We start from the raw sequence: 13739 nt of genomic DNA, 5'->3' as shown, positions 1-13739 counted from the left end.
TAAATGATTCTATGATTCTATGCTAAAGCTACACCTGTTGCTTCCTATTTGTGAGACCTAACAAATACCACAAACTGCCTTTGTAAGTACAATAGGGTCGGCACACCTGCTGTGCCTAAGTGATATTTATGATTTTACCTTAACCTCATTCTTTTTTCCAGCTTTGGGGCAATGAGCAGCAATGCAGAGCCAAAGTGGGAGGGAAGCATAGAATGATAGTTTGGAGCCAGAATGGGCAGCATTTTAGTGACCTAGTGTTTAGCATGGTTCACAGACTCAGACAGACAATACGATTTCTAGATAACTACTTACTGTGTCAGTCAGGAACACACTGGAATTTTCTGCAGTTGCAAGGCTAGGGCTTATATGAATTGCTGTTGTACATGAACTGAACTCAGGGAACTTACATATTCCAACTGAGACACTGCAGGTAAAGGGACCCCCTAGAAAGATTTTTAGTTCTCTTTGGTTGACAATAGTGCTATGACCTAGTAGAAGGAAAGCATGGCAGTAGCTAAGACGTACTGCAAATAAATGTGACGTTGAGCATGCCTTAAAATGCAGATCTGTTCTGTTTCCTGATTCTCCTTCAGCTTAGCAGCTAGATGGTCATGGATCCAAGAGAAGTAGAATTCAGAATATAAACAGCATGAATGTTGTTATACAAGTTAGAATAGTTTTTCATTATTTTCCTTACCAATTCGAGTGATTCTATTGTAGGAGAGTTCAAGATTTTGGAGATTTATACAGCCATGTAAGCCAGAAACTGATGAAAGATGGTTCTTATTCAATATCAGGATACAGAGATTTTCTAGATTTTCACAGTCAATTATCTGAATGTTGTTTTCCTGCAATAAAGGATAATGGGAATTAAACAGTGTCTGAAGTGAAATCACAGGATTAAGTGTAAAAATGATAGATAGCCATTATTGCTTATTTTTATCCTAAACTTCTAGACAGGACTAAAGGCTTCTCTATGTTTTTCCATTCAGAAAATAAATTGATGAGTCACAGAAACTACTGTTTGTATCTTGCTGGGATAGAAAAAAAAAAAAAAAATAGATCTTGAACTTCATTCTGGCTCTGAAAATGCCCAGTAGCTGAAAAAAAAAAAAAAGTGTGAGGAGAAATTAAGGACAGGGTAGTCTTTTTCATACACACTTTCCTAGCTTCCCAAGTCCTGAGAGACTGAACTAAAAACTGCATAGAAACTACCATATTTACTAGAAACTACTGAAGGCAACTGTGGTTTTGCTGAAATCCTATTTACTAGCAGTGAAAAATCTGCATTTAAAAGCGTTTTGGTCTCAAACATTAACACTGCTCTCAGCTAATGTTCTTCCCCCAAGAGATCTTGCTCTTCTAACACCCCCCTTCCCCTGGCCATTTTAATTTTTTATTTCACTATTTGCTGTCCTTTGCAGCTGTTCCCCCTTGCTGTTTTTTTTCTGGTTTTCACTTGCAGACACTCAAAACAAACAAAAATGAAATTCTTTGCCTTTGTAACAAACCCACGTTCTGGTTTGGGGTAGAACAGAGCTGGTTCTTTTCAATGATTTAACTTTTCAGCTAAAGATCTTCTACTTAACTGCCTTCTCTGAAGTTGGCAGCATGTTTTCACAAACTGCCTGCTTTAAGCAGTGATAACACTCCATGTTTAGAGTTACTGCCAGGGATTGGTGTTCAAACCAAGGCCACTGCTAAGCTTGTGTCCCACACAGAGGGAGGCAGAAAGTAAAGCTGCACCTGCAGGGAGCAATGGACAAGATAAGTGACCCTAATATTCACTAGAGGGGTATTCCATCCCATATCTGTCAAATCCAGTAAAACCTGAAGGACCAGGAGGGGCAACACCTTCCATCACCCCTTCTGTCTTTATTCTGCCTTCTTCCTCACTTTGGCTGCTCCTGCAGTGGCTGGCATCCGAGGAGGACTTCATCCATCCTGCCTTTGATCCCAAGTCCTGTGTTCCTGAACTGAGTTCCAGAACCCAGCTCCTGTACCCAGTTGCCATCTGTGGCTGAAGTCCAGCCTGGGACTTTTCCCCAGGGGCTGCTCCCCAGCTGGGGGTAACAATGATGTATTGCTATCGGGGGGAAGTTTGGTTTGATACTGAGTTTGTATATATTTGTACATATTCTGTTTTATTATCATTATTACTATTATTATCAGTGGTAGTATTAAAGCTGTTTTCATTTTCTTTTCTAATCAATAAGTCTCTCTCCCCTATTCCCTTTCTATTTCCCTTGGAGGGGGCTGGGGGGGGGTAGGCTAGGGTGGGTTAACAGAGAGCATCTGTTATGGTTGTGGGGGTGGCCCTGACCCTAAACCATGGCAACAACTTAAGCCAAAGAGTCTAATTCCTATTCCAGAATTAACACGCTGACTAGATTTGATGCTACCTTCAGCTGCAGGCAGAGATGAGTACAGGTTTTCTTTGAAAGCCTCAACACCGACTCCTCCCTTGGACAGCCCCTTCAGTTGCACCAGCGAGTTAAAGCAGAGAACTGATAGAGCTTAAATGTTAGCTGTTGATACAACAGCAAGAAGGGGCGGTATCAAGCAGGAATTAGTGTCCAAGGGAAACAGAAGCAGCTGCTTTAGGTATGTGAGAAATATCTATGAAACAAACCTGGACTGTTTCAACTACCGAAAAAGAGGCTGTTTCTTCATTAAGGTTGAATGGAAACCACCACATTAGCTGGCACAGGAAAAGTATGAAGTACTATTATTAACAATATATCTAATTATTAAACTATTATTAAAGCATACTTAGAAGTATATCTAAGTGTCTTCTTAACCAAATTTTCCTGGTGCAGCCCAGTGAGGCAATCCTGTGTATTATTTAAAGCATAAGGTTTTAAAATAAAAAAAATAAAAATAAAAAAAAACCACATACCAAAACACCAAGCAATCACAAAACCAAAACTGTTCTTTAAGAGACAATATTTGATCTAAAAAAATAAACATCAGAATATCAATTTTAGTAAGACTGCCAGCTTAGATGTACATTATGCCCTCATACTAATTCTTTGCTCTTGTATTTTGAGGTACCCCAAATTATCAAATCCCAGAAATTACATCCTGAATAGGTAAATAAAACTGAGAAAAGGATACAGGTACTTACCCTATTGCAAAGCTCTAAATACTGGACCAACAAAACTCCTTTAACTATAATTATTATCAGCTCTCTACTCCAAACTCAACTAAAAAAACCACCAAAACCAACAAAGCTCCCATATTTTGGAAGGAACACCAGATCCTGTGCAAGCAGAAACATTCAAGTTTTCTACAGATAATAAGAGTATATAAACTCTATTGTGAATTGGTGTTGTTAAAACATGAGATGTGAACACAGCTGTTTTATGTAAATTGTCAGGTTCTGGAACTAAGATGCAGCCATCATAGAGCAAAATGTTTTCTTTATTCATTAGATTTACAAGGGCATGTAAGACACTGTGCAGCAGCAAGTACCTAGACAGTATGCCTCTAGTACAGCTCATTATACTTTTCCTTGAGCATATATGTGAGCAATTTAAGTAATATTCAAGGTGTGTACTGCAAATGACTCTTCCTCATACCTACTCCTGCTTAAGATGAGCACCTGCTATGGTGAACAACATATGCCCACTTATGAGTCAGAGAGACCAAGCTATCAAAGATCTATCAGTGTGTCATGCTAATGCCAATCCTACACTGATATGCTGCACTTTCCTTAGGAAAGCTTGATTCATTTGCAGGTTGTTGCTTTAGAACAAGGCAATTTGTTATGTGCTGTGCAGATCTGCTGGTGTAACTTTGTTCACACTCAGGAGTATTTTGTTGATATTCCCATGCTCTTAAGGCACAAAAGGTTATATATTCAGTTGGATGCAAATGCCTAAACATCTAAGCAGCAAAACTGGCCATTCTCCCCAGGTTATAATAAAGAATCAAATATGCCTTGTACCTCCACATTGATGTACCTCAGGTCTTTGCAGCTACTTAGTCCTTCCAGTGCAACTAGTCCACAGCGCCTCAGAGTTAAAACTTGAAGATTTGAACACTCAGCTAATGTTGAGAGGCTACAGGCTGGCAAATCCTCAAATGTAAGTGTTGTGACCTACATACAGTTATTGATAAATAAAATTAATTGTTTGTATATTGAACATTCATTGTACAATGTCAAATGATGGTTATTTTATTTAAAAAGAAAAAGAGACTGAAGCTATATTCTAATAATCCTTTAGAAAATGCAAGAACTCATGTTAAGCGTTTCATATAGGAAAGGATGTCAATGACAGGTTTGAACTGTTAAATGGGAGAAGTTATTATGAAAACAATGTTTCATTCTAACATCACCTTCAAATAAATCTAACTGATGCTTGACTAATGACATTGAATTTGAATAGATGGAAGAGTAACACTAAGCAAAGGAATTAAGTATGAATTGTTTCCCATCACACTATCACAAATAATGACAGAGTTGGCAAGAACAGATAATAACTGTTCAGACTAAAAGTGTCTGTAGTGTAGCATGTCTTCTCATAGTGGATACCAAGATGAGAGCCCAGAGCAAGCACACAGTGGTTAAGTTAGTAAGCAATAAAAAAAGTAAGTGCTGGTAATGAAGAGATGCCCTTTATGGCAAAGCACCACCCATAAGCTTATCAGCAATGTCATGCTTCTGAGAGACTAGCCTTCTCAGAACTCTGAACGGGCTGAAATGTGGAACCTCATACAAAGGCATTAATTTAGGAAAAACTAGGAGCTAGGAGCTCTTGCCTTTTCCAGGCTTATGATGCTGTCAGTCAGCTGAAGACTACTACCACACCAGCCTGCTCCACAGAGTTCAGAGAAATGCAAAAGCCATTCCCATCGCCCCTATTCTGCATACGTGCGGAGGAACTTTCACCCGGATCTACTTCCTGCTCAACAGTAATCCCCCCTATTCCAAAAGAGCATTCTGCTGACAGGCCAAATGAAAAAAAGGAGGAAAAAAAAAGAAAGAAGAAGAAGAAGAAGAAGAAGAAGAAGAAGAAAAAAAAAAAAGAAGAAACAGTGATGGTATGGCTTCTCTTTTCATTCTAAATCTTCTGTACAGTTACCTGCTGCAGAGTACTCCAAGGGCCACTGTGAATTATCTTTTGTGTACTTAATGGAGGCAACTTGCTAACTGAACATTTCCTTGGTCGTTTTTTTATAGTTGCTTGCTTTCTTTGGTTTTCTCCATATATTTTAGACCAAGATTTACATGTGTTCATCCAGTTTATTCTCTTGTTCTCAATATCATCGGGAAGAATTACTCTACTGCAATGCTCAGTTACATCTTGAATTCTGTCCCAGGTCTCTCCGACTTCCTCATTAGCATCTTCCATTAGAAACACAGTCTTCTTCATTTTTTCAGACTGAGAAAATTGATCTTTGACTTCTCTATTACTAGCATTTGGCTGGATATTCAGTGCACTGCTGCATATATTGTTTGCCTGATTTTCTACTGTGTCATTAGCCCCAAAATTAACAGGTTCATCCTTTGAAGTATGACTATATTGATCTTTATTAAGAACTCTATTTTGTGAGCAATTTTCTTCTACGTGTGTTACTGAATTCATGTATACGTTCTCATTATTTACTTGAGAACAGTGTTCCCTTTCAGATCCTATATTTGGTATTGGTGTCAAATGTCTTTCTGCTGGAATCATCCAACTATTTCTTTCATCCATCATTTCAGTTTGTTTTTGTTCCTCTATTTGCTCATTTAGTTCCTTCTGCTCTCTTATTCCTTTTGTATTTTCTGTCTGCTTGCCCTTCTTTACATTTTCTTTGTTGTTTTCTCCACTTTCACTCATTACAGCTTTTGCACTATTTTCTCCCAGTTTTCTCTGTTCTTCTCTTCTTATTTGCAGCTGTTTTTCTCTTTCAAGTCTCAGGCTTGCTTTCTTTTTCGCATATTCCTCACACCTCCTCACTTGTTCCAAATATTCCTGTCTTTCAAGTTCTTCTTGTCTCTTTTTTCCCTCTTGTTTCTTTTGCCTATTTTCTTCCATTTGCCTCTTCATTTTTTCCTCTTTTTCTTTCATTTCTCTTTCTAGTTCTTCTAATATTTTCTGCTTTTTTTTAATTTCATCTTTCCGTTGTTTTAAGATGGGAGCATATTTTTTATGGACTAAAAATGATCTAAATCTAGCCTGGATTTTCACAGCTGCTGTATTCTGTTGTTCTGCCAGGTGTCTTTCTTTTGCTTTCTGCTCTTCCAAGGCCTTTTTCTCCACTTCCATTTGCAGCTGCAGCTTCATGATTGATTCCTAGGTCAAAGCAACCACTTTTAAAAAAGGACAGGTGTTAGCACACTTATTAATAAACAGAATCTGATGCATTAGATGCTCCAGAATAACATTTATTCTCAAGTACATAATAGCAACCTCACAGTCATTTGACAAAAACTTATGGTACAACCTTACCCCATGTTGCACCATTTTGGCTCTCCAAGCTTTCTTTTCTTTCTCTAACTCTTCTTCTATTGCGGTTTGGCATTTCTGCAGAATAAATTAACTGAATATTGGATAAAACTTGCAATGTCATAACACACCCTCTCTCTCTAATCTCCCCCATCTTCTTGACTTTCCAACAGTTCACTTTCGTGAATGCCTGAATTACAATGAGAGACTCAGCTCTTTGAGGATCAAAATAAAACCATTATTTTGACATTTCCATCAGCAATGCAACTTTCCAAATAAATAGCAATTCCCTCCTTGCCCAGCATATCCACAATTTAAAAACTCTGAATTAACTGGAATTAACATCTGACTGAAAATTAGCAGACAGTAAGTACCTAAAAACCAGAGGCTGATCCAGAACCACAGAACTCCTGGTGAAACCAAGATAAATCTGTATCAGCCAAATCAAATATATAGCAGGATATGAAGGAACCAGTATAAACAAACCAGCACTTCCAACTTTGGAGCATAAAGTCTACCAGATGTCTAAGCAGTTTTTCATGCATGTTCAGAAGCAGGCTGTTCAGGCAATAGGAGACTAGATGTTTAGTCCTTCTGTAATGAGGGAAGTTCGTCTCCATCTCCCACCTGCCAAAAGAGTGTGCTTGCAACAGGACTACCAAAGTGTCTAAATGGGGACATGCCCCACCTTGCCTAGAGAAAGCAAGCCATCTTACATCCAAAAATAATCTGTGACATGAAAAAGCAGAGGAAGCCTAATAAATTTTGTGGCCTGTTGAAAACAGAGCTATATCAGACACTGGATTGGCTTTCAGAGATCAAAGGTCTTTTCTTCTACTAAGCCCTTTCTTAATTTGGGTGACTAGAATTATTTTGCTGGTAGCAAGATGCCCACCTCTTCAGAAAGCCATAAATTACTTAACTGAAAATGCAGTGTTATTTCATCTCTCAAAATATAAATATTTAGGCTAAAAATATTGTGGCCCCACAAACATAATGTCTGAAGGTTAAATTTCTTCACATTCTTATACTCCTTTATGAAAAGCTATCAGATTTTATCCTTCTGTGTGCACCACACACTCTAGCAAAGTATGACTAGATACTCTGGGAATGCACTTGGCCAACATGTGGAGTCATGTTCCACTGTGGCAGAGCTCAGCAGACGAAGCCTGACTCAGTTCCCAGATACACTCAAGAGAAGGAAGTATTGTAGCTTCCAACCACATAAACCACAGCACCAGCATTTCTAAACTGAATGATTTTTCTCCATATTACTGCACCCATAATTTTTCATCTAAATATGGAATTGGGGTGTGAGGTCTAAAGTAAGTTTTTTTCTATTAAGGCAGAATAAGCATTATTCATTTAGCAACTCTAATTTCCAGTATTTTGGCTGGTGTCATAATATGAAACCTTAGTAAGGGTAAAGTGTAGAGAATAATAGAACATTTTGCAAGCAAATTCATTCACTGTTGATCAGAGCAGTGAATGCATAAACTCCAGTGGAGTGTACTTAATATCTTACATCTCACTTTGGTGTAACAAGCAGACTGGGTTTAGGACAGTCATACAGTTTGGGATAGTATTGTCTTTCCCACATTAGATCTTGAGTTTAGATAAGTCTAGATGGGAACACATTGGCTTCAATATCATTAATTACCTGATGAAGAAGGTCTAACTTTTTTCTCTCGGCCTCAAATTCCTCCTGAAGCTGCACCCTTCTTGCATGTTCCTCCTCATTCTGTTTTTCCTGTGCTTCCCACTCAGATTTCCACTTCTTCCTCTTCTCATCTTCTAGTTCCTTTTGTCTTTTCTCCCACTGCTCCAACTCCTGTCTACACTTTTCTTCTACTTCACGATGAGTAAGGCTTATGCTCATTTCAACATCAGCTATGAATTTATAATCAACAAAGCAAACCTTTTATTTAATTTCTTATTAAGCATTGGCAGACATTAAACAGTCATAAAGTATTGATAAGAAAAGGGATTCGGTGCTGCTCCAGCCAGCAATACACATCCCTAAGGAAATCAGAACTGCAATGCAAAACTTCCCAACCAGAGATGTCCTACTATCACGATGCACACTCACTGACTCTGCTAAAATCATGCTTATTCTACCAACATATATTTCAGGATTATACTTTGCCTTCAGGAGGAACGCCTTCTGTGGCTATCAGCAGAGGTTTTAGAACTGATGCACTCCACCCCAAAACATGCAAAGGCCATGGCAAAGGGAAATGTTCCCAGCCAATGTGATTATAAAAAAATAACAGAAGTTGTGGCCAAAGCACAACCTTGCTTAGTGCCTGCAATCTGGTTTCCATTTGCATTCACAACTATTGAAATAATTTTTGGCTAGTATTTTTTGAAACAAATTTCTATCAAGACATTAAAGACAAGGATGATTTTGTGATCCTGAAATGAGATAAAAGCACAGGTAATTGCTCATGCCTGGTTCATGAAGTATCAAAATTTATTGCATACTGTAATGTTCAATTCTTTACAAAGAATGTTATGATACTCATGAAAACAGAAAAGCAGGAAACAGTGATATGATGCTATAGATCACCTCAACCACATGACTAATGTGTTTGCTTACCTGTAACAAAATGGTCATCAGTGAACACTTCATCACTAGTGGACTGACTATTATAACTAGGTGTTGTAGCAATCTGCAAGTCTTCATTTTCAATTTCAAGTAGTACCTAATATAATTTAATATTGTTATTAAGAAACAAAAATTAAAAGCAGAACACTATAAAAATCTTCCAGAACAAGATCAAGCTTTTCATCATATGACAAGTACATCATGTGAAACTTACTGCTGACTGTAATCTTCAGACATGGAATAACGCAAACCTATCAGTCAAAATATTGTTTTCTAGAGTAATAAATATTGGAGTATTTCCCAAAATACGTATTTCTATGTGGTTTTAAAATACATTTTACATATTGCCTTGGAAAAATGCATGTTTTTCATTTGAGATTTGTTTTACTTTCTGAGGAACTAAGCACTATATGCATTAATACTGTCATGCACATCGGGGAAGAACTTGTTAGAGCAAATTTCTAAGAAGTCAGTTGGAAAGTAATGCTATAGGCATGAAGATTGCTTTATTTCTTTCATTGTTCTTTATTGGCAAGAAGTAATCTATTTCTGCTAATTTATCATCTGTTCATCACATGCTTGGGGCATGTATTAATATCTGTAATACAGCTGAAGTCACATAAAGTAATTGTGCTGTTCTAAACAATGGTCTTCTGAGAACAAAAAAAATCATGTTTGCAGAAGTGCTTCCTAATAAAAGCCAGGAGACAAATTAAAAGTGATTAAATTAAACACAGGCTTATGTTTTTCTAAGAACTTCAGTCTGTTATTCAGTTGAATCCTAGGAAAATATAGAATAACCCAGGTTCATAACTCTTGATTTGTCTTTGAAAGTTACAGACATTGCACTTACATTTTCTGTAAAATAATGGAATATATAATGAGCAAGATTTATAGTAGCACATCCTCCTATTAATCATAAAAATAATAAGATAGAGCAGGTTAAAAATGTTATCCTACTACTGACATAATATTCTGCAAATACTTAACAATAAAGGATTATTCAGTTTTGTTTAATCTTGTTGATTTCTGTGGTCCGCATATTAACTACCAATACAGAGAATTTATTCCAAATTTTAAGACTTATGGACATGACGTATTACAGCTGATGTCCCCATTCTGAAGAATGGCATATACAAAACTCATCTTAATACCTTATGGACAAGTCTGACAGAAACCAAACTGAACACATCTGTAGGCCTCCTTAGGAGGCAAACAAAACAAATGTAAATTACCTAGATACCTTAATAGAATTTTGTTCACTATAAATATTGTTTAAACAGAGAATACCCTTTTTTTAAATTGTTCTGGATCTTCTTTATATTCAGAAGCCAGTTCTGCCAAGTAATCTGAAGCATGGCAAGAAACTACTCCATAAATGTTACCTAAAGAAGAAAAAAAAAATACAATTTATTACACAGACAGAAAATGCCTTACCAGTAGTCAGTTCTGCTCCATATTTCTTTAAGCTAAAAAAACAGCATTTTTTTCCCTCAAAATTCTTAAACAACTCACCCCTAATTTTACTCAAATATATATAGGAGTCATTTATATACATTAAAAGCAGCAAATATGTATAACTGCAACACACATAATGATACTGTAGGAATCCAATGACAGCAATTATGAAAGAAAATTCCACAGCATAGAACACAGTAGAACATTTTCAAGGTACAAAAACACAATAGAACTGGTATCAGATAGGCCAAAAACTAACAGAGAACTACAAAAATAATGAAAAAAAAGTGTGTCCATTAAAAAAAAAAAAAGATAAAAAGAAATCTTCCTCAAGTATGAAAATGTATAGATGATTTTGAATTTTTGTTCACAGAGATGGTTATACTAAATGAATGTGAAACTCAAGATGATGTGAAAAACTAGAATGGAACTGGCACCACTGTCCCTCTGGCATATAAACTATAAGCTTGGCTTCAGTCACACAGCTGACACAGCAATATTGTTCCACATTACAAGATTACTTCATTTAATGCTAGCCTGGATACCCCTAAAAAGACAGATTTTTAAATGTATTCTATGAGGTTCAATTGTATCTAAACTTGTAACTTCAGCTCCTAGTGACATCATTTTAGATTCTCATGAAGAGTCTGACCTAGGTCCTGTTTCAGAGAATAATTTTGCAACTTGGGTTAAACTATGGTTTAGCATCAGACAAATTTTTAGAAAAATTTAATTCACACTCAGATGTTAATCATAGAAGGCAGCAACTCAGATGTTAATCCTAGAAGGCAGCATGGCATGGTTTTATTCCTAGAGATTTTCAGCATGCCTTCAGAAGCTGATGCAATAGGTTTCACTCCTTGCACTGCTTAAAGTTTGCATTGTTTTATTGGCGTTTTTTAGTATAATTTCCACTGGCAATGGGAGGTGCATAAATACCTTAACTGTGACCCCTGCTTACTTGTGGTTTCTTCATCTTCTGTGTCTTGCAGTATAAGCCTCTCAGCATCTTGATTTCCACTTTTTATAAAGTTTAAATAGGAGAGAACTGATTCTTGTAAGTCATCTGAAATCTAGGAAAACAAGACATTTGGCATAAATTCAACATTTTCACCTCACAGTAATGACCAGAGGTAAATATCTGACATGCAAAAATAAAGATTCATTTTGGCTTCACCATGAAATCACTGCTGGAGGTTTAGTAGCAACTGTGACTAAATTGTTCTGAATTCCTACACTCTTCCACCGTCTTATCACTCACTAAACAACTAATAATTGACATTTTTAATTACAATCTAATTAAACTTTGATTGGAACACATTTTAACTTATCTTCAGAAACATGTTTCAATTAACATTTTCTTTGCAATTGTGTTGGACAAAAAAATTAAAGAAAAGGTTAAGGCAAAAAGTAATGAATACCTATGATGTATAGGATCTTTTTCTTAAAAATGTTCCATCTTTAAAAAATAAATTAATTTAAAGCATGCATGTAAATCAGATGCTTCAACTTCATTTACTACTTTCTATTTTCTACATATTTTCTATTAAGAAGATTGTCTTTTACGGCAAGAATATTGGAAAATGGGCTGCCTTCTCTAAGATGTGTAAATTGTGATAAGAATTGCTGTCATTCAGCATGTGAGTGCACAAATAACTATCACTGATGCCTTTGCCTATCTCTTAAGTCCTATCAAACATAGGATTTATTGTCCCATATGACCAATATAATCTATCCTAATATTCCATAGATCAATTATTTTGCTATGAATCTGAAAGAATAAAATAACTCAAAAGGACCCAAATAACTAATTGGATTTCAAAGGAAAACCTTTCCCCAAAGAAGTCATCCAAAAAAAAAAAAGAGGACCTGAAGCACCAATTTACACCAAATTAGTATCAGCAAGTCTTCAAACATAAGGCACTTTCTTTTAAGATGTAAATATGAATTTAAATTAAGAATCATTGGTTTATTTATCCAGGTTTAATCTACTTCATTAACTTTAATAAAATCTTCCTGCTTCAGAGGATTCTAGAACAAATCATTACCTCCAAGTCTGATTTTCTCACTTTAAGCAGAGTGCTGATATTGATCTCTTCTATTATCACCACTGGGGGTTACATTTTTCATTAAGCAATACTACTGAGAATACTTTTCAAAAGAAATTCTCAGATTATGTATGTCAAGAAAAGGATATCATCAGATAAGTCTTTCCAATGCCTGTACTGCTTTCAAGCAGAAACAGAAGCAGTTTTAGCCCATTGAATACTTACTGTCTCACTGTCACTCAGAGCTTCGTCTGATACCTCCGTGTCAGGATCACCTGCTTCAAATGAAGAAACACTGATTCTGCTTAATTCGGTTTCTATTTCTTTTTCAATTTGTTCAATATCTTCTGACATTCTACTTTCCACAGTTTCTGATCTGCTTTCAAAGCTACACAAAGAAAACACTTGCTTTCGGCACTGCCTGATGAAAAAATAAAGAGGGTGCTCATTTGGCATAAGTTTATTCAGATGTTTGAATTCATTTACTGAACGATTGGCTTAAAACATGACAGATCCAGAATTTTGTTTTTAACACTTCACTCCATACCAACAAGAAAAAAAAAAAATAAGAAAAACATTTGCTTATGATAGGAGAATCTCTGCCATGTCTACCCCCCTAAATTTTCCAAGTGTTACTAAATTGGAATATTAGAAACCTCTGCCTGCTTTCTGCTCCTTGTGGGCAGTATCAGTGCTACGACCTAAGCCTCACAGGAGTTTTTGTTTTTCCAGCCCTAACAGCTGCAAAGAAAGAAAAGAAGCTTCAAACAATAAATACATACTAACAGTTACAAAATCCGACTAGGAATCGGCAAAGCACTCGATGAAGTTGTAATGACACAGGAAAAGCAGTGAGCAATAGCCTAACCCGCAGAAGTACAGGACTTCTAAATTGATGGAGGCAGGAGGTCCCCGCCTCCTTCCGCCACCCGCACCCTTCTCTTCACCGCTAGCCCCCAGGAGGGAGCAGGGGAGTCAGCCCAGAGCCGCTCCATCAGAGTAAGAACAAGAGACACGCTGAGAGCGCCCCAGCCGTGAAGGCGCGAAGCGAGTTCCTCGCTGAGAGAAACTACATCTCCCAGAAGGCATAGCTGCGGGGAGGCTTCCGGCCTCCCGCCTCCCGCCCCCCGCCCTTCCGCGTAACCGCCGCGGACCGCTCCTCTGCATGCTGGGAGCTGTAGTCCGCCC

General features: G+C 37.1%; 1 protein-coding gene across 1 annotated transcript; it reads right to left on the bottom strand.

The window, feature by feature from the left end:
* Positions 1-697: 697 nt before the first annotated feature.
* Positions 698-12972, bottom strand: LOC103774141 (leucine-rich repeat and IQ domain-containing protein 1-like; the record flags this gene model as incomplete). The annotated part of the gene is made up of 9 exons (XM_008941526.1): positions 698-848; positions 3950-4102; positions 5088-6284; positions 6441-6515; positions 8098-8327; positions 9037-9142; positions 10336-10430; positions 11465-11576; positions 12777-12972. Coding segments are annotated over 9 exons (2315 nt in total), but the record flags the coding sequence as incomplete, so codon positions are not given.
* Positions 12973-13739: the final 767 nt, after the last annotated feature.

Source organism: Merops nubicus, unplaced genomic scaffold (assembly GCF_000691845.1).
Source record: "Merops nubicus isolate BGI_N331 unplaced genomic scaffold, ASM69184v1 scaffold41955, whole genome shotgun sequence".
Classification (NCBI taxonomy): domain Eukaryota; kingdom Metazoa; phylum Chordata; class Aves; order Coraciiformes; family Meropidae; genus Merops; species Merops nubicus.
Note: the sequence above shows the minus strand (reverse complement) of the source record. Positions and strands in the feature narration are given on the sequence as shown.